Source organism: Capra hircus, chromosome 29 (assembly GCF_001704415.2).
Source record: "Capra hircus breed San Clemente chromosome 29, ASM170441v1, whole genome shotgun sequence".
In the NCBI taxonomy this organism is placed as follows: Eukaryota; Metazoa; Chordata; class Mammalia; order Artiodactyla; family Bovidae; genus Capra; species Capra hircus.
The window spans coordinates 24,356,621-24,371,870 of NC_030836.1; the positions used below are offsets into that span (position 1 = coordinate 24,356,621).

At 49.7% G+C, this 15,250-nt stretch overlaps 1 protein-coding gene across 6 annotated transcripts in view; it reads right to left on the reverse strand.

Moving 5' to 3' along the window:
* Window positions 1-15,250, reverse strand: part of NAV2 (neuron navigator 2) — a 427,183-nt gene that overhangs the window by 166,383 nt on the left and 245,550 nt on the right. For all 6 annotated transcript variants that reach the window (XM_018043153.1, XM_018043157.1, XM_018043158.1 and 3 more), the window contains 3 exons: window positions 11,918-13,013; window positions 6,797-6,909; window positions 616-724 (listed from right to left, as the gene is read on the reverse strand). In XM_018043153.1, the coding sequence (XP_017898642.1) occupies window positions 616-724; window positions 6,797-6,909; window positions 11,918-13,013 (1,318 nt within the window). The remainder of the gene's footprint in view (window positions 1-615; window positions 725-6,796; window positions 6,910-11,917; window positions 13,014-15,250) is intronic.

Genomic DNA, 15,250 nt, shown 5'->3' on the forward strand with positions numbered 1-15,250 from the left:
CCAAACACAAACGGTAAAACCTGGTTCTGCCCAAATCATGAAGGATGCCCAGGGCTGCATCCTCTTCACCTTCTCGCTCAACCATGAAAAGAAGCTGATAAATGTTTCCAATGTAATCCTAGAGTTCATCCAACAAAACCATGGTTTAAACATGATCCTCCGTTTTTATAAATATTTCCGTACGTGTTTTATACACGTGCATGACTAACAACGTTAGAGTGCTGGGGATCAGAAGAGAGGGCAGGAATGCGAGTTAGTCATTTTATCACACAGGTCAAGTACAGTTCACCTGCTCATTTTAACAGCCCAATATCATTTTGGAAAATGCAAGCAAAGGGAAATTTCAGTGCAGCTGGTCTGCCACATCCTCTGTGGAACGGACTGAGTAACCTTCTGCTTTGGGAAGGAATTTGTCTCTACGGATTTTTGCTCCTGACACTTCTGCACGCCATCTGGTGTGATCAGTGAATTTCAGCACTTTGGCAATCCAGGTTATTTATTCCATTATTAACTAAATCACGTATGTGGGTAGGGCGGGAACACACCATGGCAGAAGCAGCCATGTGATAATCACGTTACCAACCGATTCAGGGAAGTGATTCACGCTCCAGGTACCTGTGTGTAACCTGAGTTCCCCGTAAACTGGACATGGTCTCCTCCAAATTCTGCCGCAGATCAGCAATATTCTTCACCGTCCGCAGTCGCCGAGCCTCAGGGTCCTCCCCTGGAGAGACAAAGGTGAAGACTGTTTAAGTTCTCAGGTACATGGGGAGATTCATGGGAACAGCAGTCGTGTCCAAGACCATAAGCATGCTGCCTGCTTGGGACATGGCCCATCACACATCCGCAAGAAGGATTTGAGAGTGAATGAATGGACGGATGGAGGAATACCCAAAGGAAGGCACTAAACCTAAATAAAGAAGTCTGTCTTCTCCCTGCAGGTCCCTCCAGCAATAGGTGAGGTCTAGCTTGTGAGACAAAGACAGAGTCTGAGACAGTAAACACATTTCCACACTGTCTCCCATAAAGACAGACACACGTTAGGTCTGAGCCCTGCCCAGGAATGATTTTCCAACCATACAGAAGTGGGAAAGGCCTTTTGCTTTCTCCTCCATAGATGGGTGCTGCTATCTACTGACCCAACACTACTTATTTACGTATTTTGGCTGTGCTGACCCAACACTACTTATTTACGTTTTCTCTGCGGCTCAGGCTTTCTCTAGTTGTGGTGAGCAGGGGCCACTCTCTCGTGCTCTGCAGGCTTCTCACTGCTGTGACTTCTCTTATCGTGGCACACAGGCTTCAGTAGCTGTGGTTCCTGGGCTTTGTTGCTCCAAGGCATGTGGGATCTTCCTCTGCGAAGGGATCAAACCCGTGTCTCTTGCATTGGCAGGCAGATTCTTTAGCACTGAGCCGCCAAGGAAGCCCTGATGCAACGTTATAGACGGCTCATCTGTAGTGGCTAAAAGATCTGCACCTATTGATCATTAATATTTCTACAGAGAGAGGTTTGCCTTCTTGGCCCGATTTGTTATGTCATCTCGAATTCTGGCTCCTCTCCTCCCTGGCTGAGTGGTCACGAGGAAGGTGCTGACCCTCTCCGCCCTTCAGGTGCCACGGTCCTAATCGAAGACAGTGACAGAGCTGGTCTCAACGGACTGTTGCAGGACTAAATGAAGAGCCCGAAGTGCAGCGCCCACCAAAAGCACCCGATCACGCCGGCTGGTGCTGACGAGTGGGGAACGTTCGAGAAGAGCCAGGCTTCTCTCTGGGGGACAAGGGACTTTCATTCCTGGGCAACATTTCCCACTAAATGCTCCCAACAATTCCCACCTCTCCACTGGTCTGGAGAGGCGAGGCTGGCACAAACATCCCAGGAGAAAGACGCCACATACAAGCTAGGAAGCCACACCCCCTCTCAGAGGAGCCTCGGCCTGGGGGTGTCTGGCCATTCTCCCTTGTTTGGGCTTATGAGGGGAGAAGAAAAGCTGAAAAACTATAATAGTGATGAGAAGAGTCACACATGTTTCCCTCAGAGTAATTTCAGGAGCGCTGAGAAGACCACCATCAAGGGTCTTTTAAAGCTGATGACTACTTCAAGTACTAAGCAATATTTCTAAATTAAGCTCCATACAGAATACGGAACACGTGGGCAACAGCAAGTGGGATTTACCGCAGACGCCAGCAAGTGTCAGCAACAGGGCAACAGGCAGCTAAGAAAAGGCACGGAATTAACTCTCCTTCTGAGACAGATGACCACTTCTTAGGTTATTCTCAACACAGTGACGCCTGGAGGTTAGATTCAATGATTGATTCTATGGAAGAAACTTGCTGTAGCAAACTCTCTGGCCTTGAAAACGCCAGTGTTTTCAATTTTCTCCCCACTCCTAACCAAGAGAAATTTGAAAGGCATTTTTCCCTTATCTGAAAAGTAGTCAGACCTGCATTTCCCACCCAGTTCTTTCAAGTACATATGAACGTCCATGTTTTTAAACGAAAGCAGTGATGAATGTCTACTTTACGTTCCCCTAGTGGCTTTGGAGGAATGTAATTGCATCTATCCACAGGGCCATCAATTAAATATCTTTCACTGCCAGTTTGGCCATATTTTATCTGTGTAAAGGCTGCCAAAAAAAGGTACTGATATTTTGGATGGCTCCAGGCCCTTCAGGGAATATTTATTATGAAGCTAGGTCTAGGCACCAGTTTTCAAATTACCTTCATTAATTAACTTAATCATGCACAACAGTATAATAACTATATTTACAGGCATACCTTGTTCTGTTGTGCTTTGCTGATATTTGTGATCTTTACAGATTGAAGGTTTGTGGCAACCCTGCTTCGACCACGTCTGTCGGCGCTGTTTTTCCAACGGCACTCACTCACTCTGTGTCTGTGTGTCATGCTTTGGTGATTCTGCCAATATTTCCAACCCTCCACCAGCAAAAAGACTATGACTCATTGAAGGTTCAAACAATGGTTGGCATTTTTTTAGCAATGAAGTATTTTTCAATTAAGTACGTTGTTCAAAATAGTACGTTGTTTTTTTAGACCTCATGTTACTGCATACTTAATAGACTACAATACAGGGGAAACACAGCTTTTCACGAACTGCTGTTTAGTCACTCAGTTGTGTCTGACCCTTTTGCGACCCTGCGGACTGTGGCCAGCCAGGCAGTCCTGTCCGTGGGATTTCCCAGGCAAGAACACTAGAGTGGGTAGCCATTTCCTTCTCCAGGACATCATGCCTGGTATTGAACCTACATCTCCTGATTGGCAGGTGGGTTCTTAACCCTCTGCTCCACCAGAGAAGTGCACTGGAAAACCAGAAAAATCTGTGAGACTTGCCTTCTTGCAATCTTTACTTCATCGCAGTGGTCTGGAACCAAACTGGCAACGTCTCCGAGTTAGGTCTGTACATGTCCACGTCTCTGATGACATCTTAACAACACATTTGCCTGTGTTAAGTCTCCTAAGACAAAGGTCTTTGACCCAGAGTGGTAACTCACCTTTGTTCTTGGTAACCCCCACACAAATCTAGATATGTTCAAGAAATATTTATCATCCCCCAAAATGTTTGGTCAGTGTAGGGTGAAAGAGAAAGGATAGATTTTGCACTCCAACAGATAAAGGTTTGCACAGCGGCATTGCCACTTATTAGCCACTTGACCTTGGACAAATCACTTATCCTCTCTGAATGTCATCTGTAAAATGGGGATAAAAGCCCTTCCCTTAGGTTAGAAGGATCAGATGAGATGACACGTGATATCCCTAAGCAATTGATCAAATAGTCCCATAAACATCCATCCCCAAATACATCCATTTGTTGTCATTTCAAGGAACTGGCTGTAGATAAGCTGGATTCAACCTCATACTTACAAGCTACTATGTAGTGTCTCCATAAAATTATTCACCGTACAGCCACACACATGATACAGCCACACACATGAGTTTCACCACTTAAATGTAGGGCTCATTGAATCTGAATGCGCTGTTTCCCCCGAGGAGTCCCACTGGGAAATATATGCTCCCCTCAAAGATTCCAAGGGCAACGTAGAAGCACAAACTAGTAATCCACCTGCCTCACTCAGGTGTTGATGTTCTAAACTGCCCATTCTGCATGCTGGAAGATGGGCTCAGTGTAAGATCTCCATCCCAACTCATTGTCTGAACAAAACAAACACATGGCGTGCCCCAGGGCAAACGACTGGGCCCTTGAAACCCAGCTACTATGAACCATTCCATGTCTACCTGTGACTCTCCTCACCTGCCCAGGGCAGTCCCCCCGCAAGCCAGGCGCTACGATGGAGAGAACAGCACATTCTGATCACACAGAGCAGACGTGAGGATGGCAGGGTGTTAACATGAGGAACACGGATGGGACTGGGAGGTTTTACTTGGAAGAGCGAGGCTGGAGGACACGCTGCTGCAGGAAAAGAATGGAAACTGTCCGTGAGCTTCAGGAGGCTGGATTATGTCCAGTGATTTAGAGATGGAAGGATAAGACTCCATTACCAGGCAAAGCCAACTAGGTATGGAAGGGCTGTCTTGTGAAGGAATAGCTTTTCCATCACAAGAAGTATTCCAGCAGAGGCTGAAAGACAACTCACCAGTGAATGACAGAAGGGCTTCGTGGACTGGATAATAAGTGGATGTGGTTCCTCCTAACGCTACGACCCGAGAGGCCTATCTCACCTGTAACTCTGTGTGAATGGCAGAGCACCATGGGACAACCCACCTACTTGCATAAGTAAGGGGAAAGAACTAAGCATTGATCAAAGAGTCTCATAAATGGCAATTCCTAGACACACACATTTGTGGTCATTTCAAGGACCGGCTGTTTTAAGCTGAATTCAACCTCATACACATGTGCTACTGTGTAGTGTCTCCACAAAACTATTCACGCACACGACACAGCCACACGTGTGAGTTTCACTGCTTAAATGTAAAGACACGGCATCCTGATTCACAAAGTGTCCTTAGCAACTAAAACCCTTTGGCTTCACACCCAAGAGCGCTTGATTAGCCATGACTGGCTGCAACAGCTCTGGTCCCCAAACCCACAGACAGCATCTCAGGCTTTCTGAGCTCTCACTTGGTTGCTGTCCTGATGCACAGGAGACATGGGGAGAAAAGAAAAAGGACTGAGAAGATCACAGGCTGCCATCTGTCCCTCTGAAATTTAAGTGTTATGTGGAATGTTCTCCGGCTGCCGCCTTCACTTCTCAGATGTAAATTTCACTGAGCCCCTGGGTCTGACATGAATCCATACTCCTCCACAAGACACACGTCTGACCCATGCCAGCTGCTGAATCACTGGCCTGGCTCTTTTGATGTGTGCACATATGAACACGATCTGGAATGTGTATGGAGACCTGAGTAGTCATTAACCTCCATACCCTTCTTCTGAGAGCTGACCCTTTTCCTGCACCATCCAGGTTCTCACATGCAAGGGAGCTAAAACCTGAGAAGGAAGGAAACGTAAAATCAATCCCAAATGTAGGGCCCCAAACCACTGCGAGATGGATCACTTACAAACGGCTGGAAACTTCTCTGTCTCCTCAACATGCCCGGCCAGCAGAGCCAGAGGGAAAGAGCTAAACCTCTTAGATCCTCTGAAATGAACACTCAGAGTTAATGGTCAAATAGGTGGACGAGGCGATCATATGGGCTGCATACCAACTCCACCGCAGTACCGTAGCTATTAAAATGGTGGGGTCATGGATACTTAGTCTAATGAATGGATTTTAAACATGGATTCAGTTTTTAACCCAACCCGGGAAGTGGTATGATATGCAAAGACTAACACAGCCACTGCTCAATATGCGGCTTGCCACTCACTTCCCTGATTAGAAGTTGCTGGGACCCAGGGCACAGAGCTGGCAACAGGGATGGGCACAGAGAAAGCGGTGGCCCAGAATACACTGCAGCAGGAATTCAGTTCTGATGCTACTTCTGTTTCTTTAAATGAACACTGTGACGGTGTAACGCTAATAAATATTCGTGGAACTAACTGTATGACAATTGCAGATTTTATGTTTTTATATGACATGACATCCTTTAATCATCATTCCTGTCTAGTGAAAATGTTAGCTGCTCAGTTGTGTCCGACTCTTTGTGACCCTACGGACTGTAGCCCGCCAGGCTCCTCTGTTCATCGAATTCTCCAAGCAAGAATACTGGAGTGGGTTGCCATTCCCTTCTCCAGGGGATCTTCCCGAACTGGGGATCAAACCCCAGGCTCGCACATTGCAGGCAGATTCCTTAACACCATCTGAATGATCAGGGAAGCCGCTCCTTGTCTAGGTTACATTTAAATAAAATTTAGACTTTTGTTTTTGGTAAAAGAAATATGCTGAAATCTTCTTTCCAACTGTCTGAGGACGCTCAGAACAATTTTCAATCAGTGCTTCTAGAAAGGAAATTTGAAAAAAGGCAATACATTTTAGAGTTCTAACTCTTTTTGGAAAGCAACTCTATCTGAAGAGTGAACAAGGAGATTCAAGGTAAAGTGTTCCAAGCCCAGAGCCCCTACGTGAGTGGGGTAGAGTATGGCTTAAAGCAGAATTCACCAACAGGTAAAGACTTTTTACAGTCTTGGAAGGAGGGAATAGACTGTGAGAGAGAGAAGACGGGAAAAAAAAGAGGTAGCAGGAAGACGGAAAATCAGTTTGGCTCATCAATCAAAGCAACAGTGAAGCAAGTTCACGACCAGCTGGGTTCAGCCCTTCCAGCGGCGGTGGCTTGGGAGGCCTCACCTCCCAGAGACAGGGAAGTTCCAGGGCTCCGTACTCACCAGAGAGTTCCTCCAGGGCGGGCTGTCCACTCTTGGTGTAGTGGCTGGGCTCCGTGGTCACACCCCCTGAGCTGGACTCGGCAGTAACATTCCCTTCGGTGTCTGTCTGGGACCTTCACACACAAACCAGAGCAGACGTACTTGTCACAAGCGGTAACTATCCCGTCTGGACCACTGTGCTCCAATCACAAACCCCGTGAGCCCCTCCCTTGGTGAGAAGCTTTAGAACAGAGCACACCAGCAGACACTCTAAATAATTCATCGGTGCACGAGGAGCGATGTCCCAGAAACAGAGAGAGCCACCGAAGTGTAAAAGGTGAAATATTCATCACCCAAATGGAGGGTCTGCAGTCCTTCACTGGGGAGCGCATTTCTGCGTCCCCTGTGGGGAGCTGGATCTAGCCAGCAAAAGGCTGGCAAGTACCCGGCGGTTTGGATCATTTAACCTGTGCCAAAGAGCCACTTCTAAGTAACCAGCGATGCCAGCAAGCCAAGCATGAAGATGATTCCACTGGCAGCCCCGTGCGCCAACCCCCCCACCCACCGCCCAGATCCTCCTGACACGGCTGTCTCTGGAGAGGTGACTGTACAACCGGCCAGGAGTGGGTGCCAAGCAGGTGTGTTTGCCTGCCAGGTCTGATTCAGAGCTCAGATCTCCTGAGATGAAAGGTCTCACTGATCATTATTTCAACACTTGACTGAAATCTGTACTTCCCCAAACCTTCTCCATGCCCTTATTTGTCAAGCAAATCGAGACAATCAAGCAGTGTGCTCTAGCCACAATTACCTCTGCTTATTCAGGCGTGCCAGGCAAATATGATTACATTCGGATACATAACCCTGGGCGTAATGTTATTCATTCATCGGCATCCTCAGCTAATTCAACCAGATTTCACTCTCTATGAAAAAGTGTTTGCCAAGAATGCGGATTGCCTGAAACAGACTGTGGGGGGTGCACCGATAAGCCCCACATCATCCATCTACACTCCCCCCCACCTTTGCCTTCCGATTGACGCCATCGGTTCCCCATTCCCATCATCTCTGAATTTAAAGGATTTCCGTGCTTTCTGTGTTCCTCTCCTTCCTTTGACCAGAATCCAAGCTTTCGCCATCTCTGCCCAGGCCAGTGAACAGGTATATTGCCTCCAGCCATAGAGCTTACAAATGACAGCCAGGTATAGAAACCAGCCCATGGATGATTCTTACTGGTCTGCCTAGAATCTTTCAAAGCTTTTGAATTCACGGCCACATTTAAAACTGGAGAGAGGTCACCAAAAAAAATCTGGATTTCTGTCCCTTTCTCAGTAAAAACAAGTCTGGAAGGAGTGAGCTCACTTTCTTGCAGGGCGCCACCTGCTGGTGAAAAGTGGTGGCGGTCCCCCCTGGGGAGGCGTGAGGTTCCCTTTCCTGGAGTCCCGTTCACCCTGAACCGCTCAGGGTGCTACCACTGTGGTATCACCTTTGCGGACCCAAGCAGGCTCCTGAACTGTGATCTCTGTTTTAGGCTGTTTCCAGGTCTTGTCCACTCCCCATTCTGTTCTCCACTGACCTTGGTGACCCTGATGTGATCTTTCATCTTTTGATTAAAGGCCTCTAATGGTTTTCCGTTGCCCGCAGAATAAGATCTAAAGTCCCTATTGTGATAGAAGACGCCCTACATCACAGGATTCTTCCTCCTTCATTTCCAGCCCGTCTCCTGGCGCTCCTGCCTTTACACACGGACCCGCCCTGTGCTCCACCCACATGCGGCTTCTCTCCAGTCCCAGCTCATACCCAGCCCTTCACAATTTTGTCTTTGTAGTGACTGTGCCCTTTGACTGAAGGCTCTTTTCCTCTCTCTTCCTTAGTTTGCTCCTGAGCTGCCCTGAAGGCACATCCCCATGCCACCTTGGTTTGGAAGCTTTCCCCAATTCTTGGCCAGTGGATGGCTCCACCTCTTGTGCGTTTTTGTTCTCCTGATGTCTACTTATTACAGTAAGATCTAATTAATAAACCTTTCCTCCACTAGATTAAGAGCTCTCTGAAGGCTAAGACTGGCTCTTTTGAGTGGGCATTTAAGAACACTCTGCTCCAATTTATATGCTAAGCAGGCACTCAGGTAGGGTGTGATGAATGGATAAATGAGTTTTTAAGTCTAGAAAGATTCTGGGTGAGAGAAGGACCATTGGACTTGGAGGTCTGAACATTGTGCCGTCTATTACTTGATAGCCACGTACATCTCAGTAAATCACTGCACCTTGGAGAGAGGCTGGACCCTTATCTGGACATGGGATTACAACAGCCACCTCTCCCAGCTGCTACAAAACTCACAGGTGAAACCACACGAAAGCACTTAGCGAAGTATTAAGCAACAGAGGTGTCCAGTGTGTCTTATGAACTGGTAACTATAGTTCATTCCGAGTGATCTTTTTTAAAAAATGGTTTGTTTTCCTTTTTCTCTTGGTAACATCACTAACATGAGAGGTTCTAGGAGGAGCACTGTTAAATAATAAACAGTGAGCTGTAAACTTGAGAGAGAGAAACCTGGAGCATAAATGGAGTCTAAGCCACTTTCTAAGAATCCTCTGATCTAGTCCTGGCTCCTCAATTTACAGATGAGGCTCAGCACGAGGCAGTGACTTAGAGTCAAGACTATTTCATGGTTAAGCACTTGGTCCCTCTAGGTAGAGAGACTTGGCTATAAGCACGGGCTCTTCTGACTACCAGCTCTTTGACGTAGAGCAAGTTATTTAATTATTCTAGGCCTCAGTTTGCTTGTCAGAAGAATGGGGATAAAAAAAGGTAGCCAGCTTGTGGAGTTGTGAAAAGGATCCAATGATCTGGGTTTCTGCACACACGTGGTGCACGCTCAGCAGCGGTGCCTGCAGCCAGGTCCCAAGGCCACACAGGGACGCACAAGTGAACAAAAGACCAAGTCAGGCAACAGGGCTCTTCTCTCCAGCCTCCCGGGCTCACCCAGAGGAAAGACACCTCAGAGAAGGAACAAGGACATCACTCGGGCTGAACACAAATGCGAGAGTGCAGTTCAACAAACGGGATGCTTTCTCCCTCCCATCTGTTGGACTTTAGCTCTTTACCATTAAGAGCTTTTCCTCTCATAGAAAAATCTTGAAATATTAAAAAAAAAAAATAGAACTTAAATGTTTAGAATCTTTCAAATGATTACAGCCAGGAAAAAAAAAAGGGGAGAGAGTGGAATTGACCATGATCAGACTGTCACATATTTTAATTCTGAAAATGCAAATCAAAAATCTGGGAATAGCAGCCTGAATATGCCTGACGTTAAGACTATCCACGTGACCGCAATGATAAAAATTTCACGGCAAGCAATTCAGTTGCCTCCATGGTTCAGAAAACAGTTGTATAAAAAGTTGAGCATGGAGACCAGCGCTGAAGCAGTATCTAAGTTTTGGCACCCTTCTCAGGACTGTTAGCTGAGCTGATGATTTAATACAAAGATGACCACCTCCCATTTAAAAAGATCTGGTGTGACCCTCCTTGAAGGGGAGAGTGAACAAGGAAAAGGAAAGAGCTTCTCCTCAGAAGCCTGACCTTCCCTCAAAGGCTGGATGCTGTGGGCTTGACTCCGCACTCAGTCGCTTGAACCAGTCTTCCTATCAACTCTTGGCGGGAATGGAAACAGAACTGGAACTCACCTCAGGCAGAGAGAGGAAACATCTAATTCACTGGGGAAGCATGCAGGCTGAGGAAGCGGAAAGCATGGGCGCGAGTCTGTGCATATGAACAGGTATGTGAACACACGTGTGGACACGTGCATAGGTGCATTCACATTTCATGTATGAATGTGTACTTGGGTCTTTATTTACGTGTGACTGTCCGTGATGTGCACTCACCATATGGATGCATCTGTGTGTGTGTGTGTGTGTGTGTATAAGCTGGGTAGCATGTGTGTGTGTGCGTGTGTATGCGTGTGTGTGTGCGTGAGTGTGCGCGTGCGCATCCGTGTGCGTGTGCGTGTGTGTGTAAGCTGGGTAGAAGCTATAAGGGAAGAGCCTGGACTGTAACACTGAACCAGCGGTCCCCTTGGTGCTATGGACGGCTCTTAGTTATCACTCAGCTATGCAGCGTGGCCCATTGCCCGGCAGGTCTCAAGCACAGGAGCAAGCTGAGCATTACGAACAGGGCTCTGGGACCCCCCAAGAGCAGGGCTGGGTGGCTTCCATCTGCCCAGACAGGACTCATCGCAAGAATCAAGCATCATACAGAGACGATGTCCCCTAACCTGTACAGGTGTGTGGTGTAACCAGAGGCTCTCACAGGCCACAACCACCCAGCACAGCAGCACCGGGCTCCCGTGGCCTCCTGTGGTCCCCTGGATGTGCCATCAGAGACAGGCAGAGGGGCTGATAGTGGAAACACTCAGGCTTGTCACCAAAACACAACTCAGGTTCTCTGGTTCTTCTAGAACTAATCCTTCCTTATGGTTACCCTTCTTCCTCATCCTGTTCTCCCCTCTGAAAAATCCCAGCACATAGCAGGGACTGAAAAAATATTTGAGTTTCCTGGCTGCCTAGTGGTTAGAATTCCAGGCTTTCACGGCTGTGGCCTGGATTTAATCCCTGGTTGGGGAACCCGCAATCCACACAGTGTGGCCAAAAAATGAAAATAAAAAAAAATTTTTAGAAGAAAAGAAAAAAAATAGATGCCATAGGGTAACAAACCATGAGGTTCTGGAAGTTCAAGATGAGCCTCTCTGTGAGAAGTCTCAGTTGCTCAGCAAGGTGCTTTTGTGTTTCATCGTTTAAAGTACATTCAGGATGCTTTAGGACTGACCTTAGAGGCTGTCAAGTGAAATCAAACCACCCTCCTAGCTATTGTTCAGGCTGCTTCCGCCAAGCCCCTGGGTCCCCGTGTACCTGGGCGGCCACTCCACATCTCAGGATCACTCACATTTTCCTTCCACTCTTAGGCTTTCTAACCTACCCCCACGCCCCAGCCACGCTGAATTAACTGTCCCTCAAGCACACCGCGTACGTCTCTATCAGGAGCTGATCACGGGGCCCCTGAACTGCCTGCCTCAATGTTCCCGGAAGACCCCTGCCCTTGAAGACCCCTTGCCCAGGGCTGGGCAGGGCTGGGGAGGGGGGCAGCCGCTCCTACCTGTACAGGAAAGGCGCCACGGTGGCAGTGTTGGGGTGGCTGTATTGCTGCTGGGGCTGAGGTAGCTGGACACTGACAGTATTGCTTCCTGTGGTCTGGGTGGTCCCCACGGACGCACTGACAGTCTGGCTGCTGATGCTGTGGTTCAGGCCGGTCCCTCCGGGGCCTTTTCCTTCCGAGGACGCCAGGCTGGAGGAGGAGCTGGAGTGCCTGCCGTCCAGCGGGGGCTTCTGCTGGGGGAGCCCGGAGCTCGGCTTCCCACCCCGGGCTCGCTCCCCGTCCTTGGAAGGCGTGGGGGCACTTGGGGATTTCCCGGGCACGCTCTTCATCCCTGGTTTTGGTATCCCGCTGTGGGAAGGGGCCGCGGCCTCCTTCTTGGCACTGTTGAGCTTCCCCCCTTTGGGGATGAAGCTGGCGATCTTGGAGGACTTTTTGGGCATCTCGGTCAGGGCGGCCCCGCTGGGGTCTTCTCTCGGCCCCTCTTTGAGGTCCGGCCTGTCTGTCACGGAGGCTCTCTTGGTGAGGTCCTTGCTTTTCTCCTTCTCGCGCTGCTGTTTCTCCTTTTCCTTCTCGCTGCCTTTCGGGGAGCTCTTCTTGTTGGTCAGCGCCCGGCTGAAAGTCCTCTGGGCGATGCCCTTGAGGGCGATCTTGGGGCTGCTGGACGCGGGGCCGGCCGCTGATAGCGGGCGGCCGCCCGCCTCCATCTCTTCGCTCTCCTCGAAGCTGGGCAGGATCTCCAGCCGCTCGCAGCTCGTGTCCCGCGACCCCGGGCCCTCGCCCGCCTTGGAAGCCCCCTTGCTGTTGAAAAGTTTTAGTTTTTCCAGCATGGACCTCTGATTGTTGGGGGCCGGCTTCAGGGCTTCGGGGGCAGGCCGGGGGGGCTCGGGCGTGGGCGGCTTGACTGAGAGCGCGGCGGCCGCGGCGCTGTGCTTCGCATTGACCGACTTGCTGCGCCAGGGCTTGGAGGCCGAGCTGGGCTGGGGGATGGCCGAGGAGGCGCCGCAGCTAGCAGGGCCACACCCGCCGCCTCCCTCCAAAGCAGCGGGTGCATCTTCGCTCATTGCGGGGTGGGAGGCTGCCGAGCTCGCCAAAGGCTCTGCGGAGACGGGGAAGAGAGGGAGACCTGAGTTACATGTATGGGCCTGCACTCATCACGAGGGGGCGTCGGCCACGGCTGCACTGCCGATCGCTCCAACCCGGATGCCACGCAGCTCCACTACCTGTCTCAATTTTAATTCCACCTTGACTTTCTCCTACGCTCCGTCAGGCACTGTTCACCTCCCCCACATTTTGGCATATGCTATGTGAACGCACACCGACCTTAACATCCATATGTATGTGGCACAATTAAGCACACACTTCATGGGAAAACAAACAAAAATCCACACCATCACTGTGATTGTGTGGGAATGGTAAAAGAGATATCTCCTGTCTTCAATGATTCAACCCATGACCCCTTTTCCAACTAAAGGGAAACAATGGAGGATTATCCAACTTTAAGAAAACAATGTATCAGAGACAAACAATCAAGGATTATCCAACTTTAAGTAAACAATGTATCAGAGACATTAACACAGAACAGATTCCCCCCCTCCCCCCCAAAAAAAATCCAGAAAAAAGAGAAACCAAGGATAATCTTGACAGACCTAATTATCCAGAGAAATTGCTAAATCCCATCAAAGCCTATGCGTTTTCCCTATGTTGGCACTTTTAAAAGAGTTACGAACGGGATGCAGGCTGGAGTTTAAAAAAAGGCTTTTGAGCTTAACAGCATGAACTGAGCACGAGGCTTTACCGTCAGCAGGAAAACTCGCAGGTTATCTGAAAGTCAAGGCTTCCCCCTTGGCACACAGGGTGTAGTTCCCCAGCCAGCCCCTTTTCTCAGAAAAGCCTCAAAATATTTCCAAATTGGAACTGGAATTATTTGGAGACAGGCGGGTTCCAAACTGGCGCTTTGCTAGGCACCGAGGCAGCCTAGATTGATGACCTGAACACCAGAGCTGCCTTGCTCAGGCGGCAGGCAGAGCCACACAGCACCATCCTCCAAGTTGAGGCAGCTGTCAGAGGGAAGGGGGCCGGGACACGGCTGTGAGCCCATCACCGCGCCCACCCACGACCACGCCTGCCCAGTGCAGACAGGGTGTAGCACCTTGGCCCCCAAAGAGCCCGTCCCCGACCCTTGCAAAGTCACAGGGACACGACTTACCCAGCCACAGTCACTTTCTCCCGCAACGATTCCCTAGGAAAACTTCTCCAGCCCGAGAGGCTGTCCTTCCGACTGTCACAACTGGTTTCGGTTAAACTGCTCATGTTTCTAATTAACTTTTGTCATCCGCAACTGCTCCAGTGCCCAGAAGCCTGGCGGGATTAACGGCTGCTTCTTCTGCCTTTTTTTTTTTTTTTTCCCCTTTTTAAATACCTACGTTCCACTGCCTTTGAGCAGCAGAGTAAACTGTATATAAGAGCGGCTTTTTATGATTTAAAAGTCAACGGCCGCCAAAGCCGAGCAAAGGCAGCCCCTTGTGGGACACGAGCCGGGAGCACTCCCGGCAGACAAACTGGCCTCCCTTCCCTCTCAACTGCTCCGGGGGGTGGGGTGGGGGGGAGCCGCAGCTCTGGGGTGATCCAACGCAGACCTCCCAATGTTTTAAAACACATACATCTTCCTGACTTCCCGGGGATTCGGGTTTGGAGCGGGGGCTGCTGTGCGATCCTCCCTTACAAAACGCACGGCGGATTGCTGGATCTTTTCCTGGGGAGAGCTGGGGACTGGCTGGGAAACAGGCTCGCGGAACATACCCACACCACCAGCCCCTAGGAGGGTCTCCTCGGGTGGGACACGCTGCTCATGGAGGGCCTCCTGGGCTCAGGAGGTATCATGCTAGGCACTCTGAGAAGAGGGGCTCACTGCCCCCGTCTGACGAGTGGGGAGACTGAGGCTTGGAGAGGGCTAACGACTGACCCTCCATCACACCACTGGAGATGGTCCAGGGTGGGATTTGGACTCAGGTCTCGAGACACAGTGCTCTTTGGGACGGCATCCCAGCTACCTCCCGTGATAAAGAACATGTGTAAATGACAGCCACTTAGATGACCAGGGGACTTCAGGGCATCTACCTCTCCTACTGCTTGAGTATATTCACGATGTCCATGGTGGGGGACAAACCAGCCCAGCCACTGGACAGGAGGCACTGATGCCATGGAGGCCAGCTCCCGGGAGGGCAGCAGTGACCCTCCAATCGCCAGTTCCACTCTCTCAGGACCGCTGTCCTTCCCTTTACTTGGGCTCAGATCTGGGGCAGAAATATTCATTCATTCGTACATTCAGTAAAT